Source organism: Cucurbita moschata, unplaced genomic scaffold, assembly GCF_002738365.1.
Source record: "Cucurbita moschata cultivar Rifu unplaced genomic scaffold, Cmos_1.0 Cmo_Scf00022, whole genome shotgun sequence".
Classification (NCBI taxonomy): Eukaryota; Viridiplantae; Streptophyta; class Magnoliopsida; order Cucurbitales; family Cucurbitaceae; genus Cucurbita; species Cucurbita moschata.
The window spans coordinates 1,578,079-1,584,720 of record NW_019268538.1 but is presented as its reverse complement, the minus strand read 5'-3'; the positions used below and the strand labels follow the sequence as shown (position 1 = coordinate 1,584,720).

The 6,642-nt window shown below is 34.4% G+C and overlaps 1 protein-coding gene across 1 annotated transcript; it reads left to right on the top strand.

Annotated features, from left to right (window-relative positions):
- Positions 1 to 1,461: 1,461 nt before the first annotated feature.
- On the top strand, positions 1,462 to 6,383 carry LOC111459854. The gene is made up of 3 exons (XM_023102944.1): positions 1,462 to 1,596; positions 4,428 to 5,316; positions 5,637 to 6,383. The coding sequence occupies exons 2-3, from the start codon at positions 4,445 to 4,447 to the stop codon at positions 6,103 to 6,105; spliced, it is 1,341 nt and encodes a 446-aa protein (XP_022958712.1). The 5' UTR covers positions 1,462 to 1,596; positions 4,428 to 4,444; the 3' UTR covers positions 6,106 to 6,383.
- The last annotated feature ends 259 nt before the right edge of the window (positions 6,384 to 6,642 follow it).

The following is a 6,642-nucleotide window of genomic DNA, read 5'->3' as shown; positions in this document are numbered from 1 at the left end:
GTACATTATTTTCAACTTTACATATTAATTTTTTTTTTAAAAAAGTAAAATTATTTATTGAATTAACTTTTATTATGAAATTAGAAAGTATCATTTTAATAATAGTTAAAATATTTTTGAACTATTTACCAAAATGTAAATTAGTATAAACAAATTCTTTTGGATAAATATATCCAACATAAAATAGACCAACAAGAAAATATTATCAATTTTTTAATTTAATTATTGATGAAAATATTATCAACATAAAAATTATTATTATTTTGAATATATTTTTTGTTTTTACTTGAATTATGTTTTTACATGTTTTTATTTTTAGGTTAAATTTTTCTTTTAAATGTACAATTTAGTTAGAACTTTGACATTTTATTTCATAAATGTGTTTAACAAGTTTAATTAAGTACTAATTGAATTCATCATTTAGCATTGACTTTTGTGAATTTTTAATCCAATTTTTATACACAATAAAAATATTTAATACAAAATTATGATAATATTTCAAAAAAATTATTTAGTATAAAATTAACTCAAAAGGATCACTAGGAACCTAGCCTAATTTAGAGATGTCTATTTAATTTTTAGGATTGAAGCTTTGTGGGACCTACCTCGGACACAATCATAGCCTAAACTAGAGATTCTCTATTAAAAAAAGGAAGTGAAAAAAGATTCCCGATTAGATTCTCTGTTTCTATCCACTCATATCTATTATTATTGATTCGACTATTAGTTTATTAATCGAAAAATAAACTAATTGCTATCATTTTTTTTTTGTAGTATTTTTCTTGTCTAGTTTAATTTTATATTTTGTTTGCTATATGGGGAAATGATTTTATCAACAAATAATAATTTTACAATAAAATAATTCAACTCCAATTTTTAATAGACATAATTGGAAAAAAAAATGTATTCATTAAAAGATTTTTTAAAAAATGATTAAAAGAATAATACACCGTGAAAAAGTTTCTGCAGAGAACCGACCACAACCAATTTCCTGCAACAAGGAATCTCGTAAAAATAAATCGAGAATTTTAGAATGAAATAGGTGGCATGAATGGAGACGGGCGAAAATTTGTATTTATTTCTCGAAAAAATGGAAACTTGTAAGAAAATTTCAACCATTTTTTTATAAAGTATTTTATTTTATATATTTTTCATTAGGTTAAGAAAATCAGGATAAAATGTAAAGCTCTTAATTTTATAAAAATGTGAATATTAATTAATATTTTAAAGAAAATTTTAGATATAAAATATTCATAAAAATATTTAAATTAACACAATTCCACCATTTTAAAATATATTTTCTTTTTTTTTTAATTAAGTTTAAACTAATGATATTTTGTTAATATTTTTGTTCATTAAATATAACTAAATTAGTTCCTTCATAACTAAATTAGTTAAGTAATTAATTTAACTAAATTATAACTAAATTAGTTAACCTATATTTTAGTTCCTTCATTTTCTTTTTCCTAACCTTTTTTTGTTTCATTAAACTGCTGATTTGTTGAGTAAACTTTAAGACTTGATGCTTCGAAGACGTCGCTAAGAATCCAACAATTTCGATCCCCGGACCTCTGAAACGCGCTGATCTTTTCCACGGTAACCTTCTCCCTGCTATGGCGTTTCGGTTCTTGATTTTGCTTGTCAGATTTCGATATTAAAAATATTGTGATCGCGATTACTGTTCTATTTCTGTGTTTACTTATTGAGTTCATTTTCTGGGATGACAATCGATTTTTAGTGGACAAATTTGAAGTGGATTCTGCTCGTCTTCCGGGAAGATGGCTGAATTTTGCTAATTTTGCTAATTTTTGTGGTTATTTTCTGTTGTAATTTGGGAGTTGTTTAGGATCAGAGCAAATTATGTAGAATTCCTGTCGTGCTGTTTGAATAATCGTGTCTTATGGGTAGGGGATATCCATTTTCAGAATTATCAGTTTGTTCATTGGATTGTTTTTGTTCTGATTATCATTGAAGTGTTTTTTTTTTTTTTTCTTTTGATTGGAGAATGAAATGATATTCAAAGAGATTATGAAAAGCTTTTGCAATTGAATATGAGAGAATTAGGGCTGTAGTTGTTAAATGGAGCTGTATTTTTACGCCAATAAAGTGCCATAAAAAGCAGGGCCTCTAGGACTTCTTGTGGAGATCTTTCCTTGTCTTGAAAAATCATTGGGTTCCTGTCATTCCAAATCTTTCAAATAACCGCCCATATAATAGAAAATTGATTTTTTGGGGGTAAGGCGCTTGCCCTGTCTTCTTCTATAGCTCACAAGGATGTGAACCAACTAGGTAGCATCTAAATCGAGAATTCAAGTATTGTATACGTCATTAGTCCGATCCTTTGTAGGAACTACCCATAATAACGAACTTGCAAAATGAATCTCTTTATCATAAAGAGATTTGTTGTTCTTGACACTGCTTCACCTTAAGCCGGGGTGAAAGTCATATGTCCGATCTATATGGAATTTTGTTTATATAGTTACATTGAATTAGCCGAAACAGGAGTTTATAGCCTTTCTTTGACAAACTAGCTACTCATAATGTCATGATGTAAGGCTGAAACCAGAAATGTTATTGGAATGGATCCTCTGTCATGAATCCAAGCTCGATGTTATTGTCTGTCAATGATCTGAATAGAGGAGATGAGCTAGGATAGAGAAGCCCATTCTGAAATTTCATCTATTTGAGGTTTCTATGAAAATTCACAAAACAAGAGCTATTTGTCTTGTCCCAAACTCTGCAATGGAAGCAGTCTTTGTTTCTGCTATGGTATACAACCAAGGAAATTCAACTTTCTGCTAGAACATAGTTTCTCTTCCATCACCAACTTTGTTGTGAATGTTTCTGAAAATAAGGTCACTGTGCTTAAGAATGAAGCTTCATGGGCTTTTTTGTGGAAGCCTAGTGACGAGGGACCATTTTGAGATCAAAGTGGTAAGATCTGAATTTGGCTCTAATCCCTTTCTACATAGTGCCTCTTTTTCATGACAAAATCTGCATGTCCATTTCGCTAAGAGAGCTTTGTTCCAAATTTTTAAGTCTATGATACCAAGCCATCCTTCCAGAATTGGCCTTTTCACCTTAGCCCTTCGAAGGAGATGAGACAAACTCTTTCTCCTATTTTAAGACCATACAAAAAATGTGATGCCAAGAATGACACCTCTTGTCAATTTTGTCTGCAATGGGCTGCCAAATAGCTAAAGCAATAGGCTTACCAGTTACCAAAGAGGGGAAGACCCAAATAAGTCGATGGCCACAATCCTACTTTGCAACCAACTTGCTAGGCTGTTCAATGCGGCCAGCTTCTCAACTAATACCCAAAAAGTTTTGATTTGTGCCGGTTGACATTAAAACCAGAAGCTTCTTCAAAGAGTCTAAAAAATTTGAACAGAGTTTCAAAGAGTCTAAAAAATTTGAACAGAATTTCAATGTCTTCCTCTTCATGCATGGAGAATAGAATGGTTATATCAACAAACAATACATGATGGATTCGCAGATATTCGTCTCCTACTTTGAAACCATTTATCAAGCTTTTGTCAGAGGCAAAGGAAACAACCTTCTAAAACAATTCATAAAAATGATGAAAAGAAAAGGAGGCAAGGGATCGCTTTGTCTAAGGCCGATCGAACTCATGTTTTTTTCCCTTGGCTTGCCATTGTTGATTATATAAAAATTTACAGAAGAGATACAGCCTCTTATCCAAAGCTTCCATTTGATACAAAAGCCCTTTACTTTCAACAATTCTTGAAGAAAGTCCCAACATCAAGCTTAATTAACCTCACCTTCTCAACATCAAGCTTAATAACCACGCCTTTTTTTCTCTTGCTCTGCGGTTCTTCTATGAAATCATTCGCTACAAGAAAGGCATCCAAGATTTTCCTTCCTTCCACCGTTGCTGATTGAAATTCTGTAATTGTGGATGGCAAAACCCTCTTCAATCGATTGGAGAGGTCTCTAAGAATGATCTTGTGAAGGCATGTGGTAAGTCTAATCGGTCAGAAGTCCCCAACCTTTCTTGCGTCAATTTTCTTTGGTATATGATTATCGATGAAGTTATTTCCAATATTTCTCAATTCTTAGTAGATGCATGCAGTCAAAGCTAACCAAATCAGCTGTCTAAGTCCTAGCCCCTTTTGAGTTTAATGAATTGGTAGAACATATCTTCTGGATCATTGAGATTTGATTCATTATTTGCAAGTGCTATGGAATTTCTAGATGTGGACATTTCATTACTTGAGCTTGATAGACTGGTTCTTTCCATCTGAATCAAGCTTGGATATTGTAATTTCTAGACTTATTTATGGTTTTTGTCTTCTCTATTTGACTTTTAGCTGCTTTATATGTAACATAAAGTTTACAAACTTCTGTGGTATTGAACATCATGTCTAAGTTTCTAACTGATGGTTGTCTCGTCTGTATAAAACCAGTCCTGGATGTTAGAGTAATGGCTGCAGCAGAAGCGAAGCCTCCTCGAAAGCATTCAGGAAACCACTTTCTTGTCCAAGGTGATGGCTGCAGAACTTCAAAATTATTGACAACTCCACCGTTTTCCTCAAAGTCAGAATGTGATGCTGCATCTAATCATAGAGTTCGTGGGTTTTATTCCCCAACCAAAGCTGCTCATGTTCCAACGTTCTATCAAACAGTTGGCATTAAGTTGGAAACAGATGAGCAACCTAATGTTCAGCACCATAAAGATTTTGCAGTAGGATGGGCAAAAGCTTTGCAGGCTGAAGTGGATGTTTCAAGCATTCAGATTGCAAATAAAACTACTGTATCTGGTAAGGAACATCGAAACATAGAAGAATTTGATTATCGAGTTTGCAAGAATTATGTTGCCACAGAGGTTATGAGTAATAATAAGTCAGTAAACACGACCAAGAAAATAGACAGCATGGATGAGTTCCACTACATAGAGGATGATTTTACGGACTTGCACAATTTTGACAGTCAGGTCTCCAAGCAAGGAGAGAAGGTCTCTGATTTGGAGTCGCATTGGACAGGAACTGAGAAGACTAAACCATGGTGGCAATCTGCTAGTAAAGACGAGTTGGCATCCTTTGTTGCCCGGAAGTCTCTTGCAAACTTGGAAAATTGCGATCTTCCTCAACCACGAACCAAACACCAGAGAAAGGACCAATCTACCTGTCTTGAATGTTTTGAGCAAGATAGCTTTCTCACTTCATCATTTACGGAGACGCAATTCTCCGGTTTGGATGAATATAACAGGGGAATGCACCCTTCAGTTGGCATGGGCGAGAGACGGTCCATTGTTAGTAAAGTAGGTCGCCCACGGCATCATCACAGTCATTTCAGGTATTGCTCGAGTACAAATCATGCATTTCTTTTTTGCTTTCTCGTTATCTTTTCCAGTTTGTCTAAGAAGTTTCTCTGATCGAGCGATCTTTTAGTAGGTTTACTTGAACCGTATTCATCCTTTTAAGCGCATGCTCCCTTATATCTCCATTATCTTTGTCTCTGTTCGAATGGGGTTGCTCTCCAGTTCTTATATTTCCCATTGTCTTGGGGATCCTGCATAGATAAGGCTTGAGCATAAAGAATATATGTTATGTTGCTTGAAAGAAAACAATTGATTAACAAGCCATAAAAAGATAACGTTCTATCTGTAATGACAGCATTAGCAGAACTAGTAATGAAGAAAACAACCCAAGAAGTATTTCAAATCTGAATGTTGGCAAAGCCCAATTGCTGGAAGCACTTTGCCATTCACAAACTCGAGCAAGGGAAGCTGAGAAAGCAGCACAGGAAGCAGATACAGAGAAGAAGCACATTGTCTCACTCTTTTTGAGACAAGCCACCCAACTTTTTGCTTACAAACAGTGGTTCCAGTTGATGCAGCTGGAGAACATTTGCCTTCAACTTAGGAGCAAAGAACATCCAGTCACTGGTCTATTCTCAGATGTCTTGCCTTGGGTCCCTTGTAAAGACAGGCAGTTTTATCAGCCTAGAGACAAAAGGAAGAAACGGGGCCGATACAGTCGCAAGTTTACGATGTACGAAATCGCTTTTGCTTTGGGATTGGGTCTTGCTGGTGCCGGTTTGCTCCTTGGATGGACGACGGGTTGGTTGGTTCCCATTTTTTGAGTTTCGTAACATCGCAAACTGGCATGTTCATTCTCTGGTTTGCTTTGGATTCCCTGGTCAAGGCAACTAGTGTCCATGGGAAAACATCATCTTCCAAACTTTTTGTAAATATTTAGAGCCTTTGTATGTGTTAAACGTTGTATTTGGCCAACTCTTGGCAAAAGAAAACTGTAAATTGTATACAAAAGGGCATGTGTCCGTGTAAAAATGGTGTCTTTTTTAGCTGCTTGCTTCTTGCCTTCCGTCTCTCAACATACTCAGCTTCCTTGTCTTGTTTAGTTGTGATGCAAAAATACTTTATGAAGAAGAGTTCTTAAAAGAGACAGGTTGATCACAACAGTGGACGTCGTCGTCATATTTGACTACTTCTTATAAAGTGTTCGAGAATTATTTTAGAATGATCAAAATTATTTCCGTCATTTTTAAAATTTCTAAAGAGGCAGGATAAAAGTGATTTTAGCTATTCGTTAATCAATCTCGAACACGTTCTTATTGTCTTTTTCGATATATAGGTAATGCAAGTTGCCTTCGTGTCTA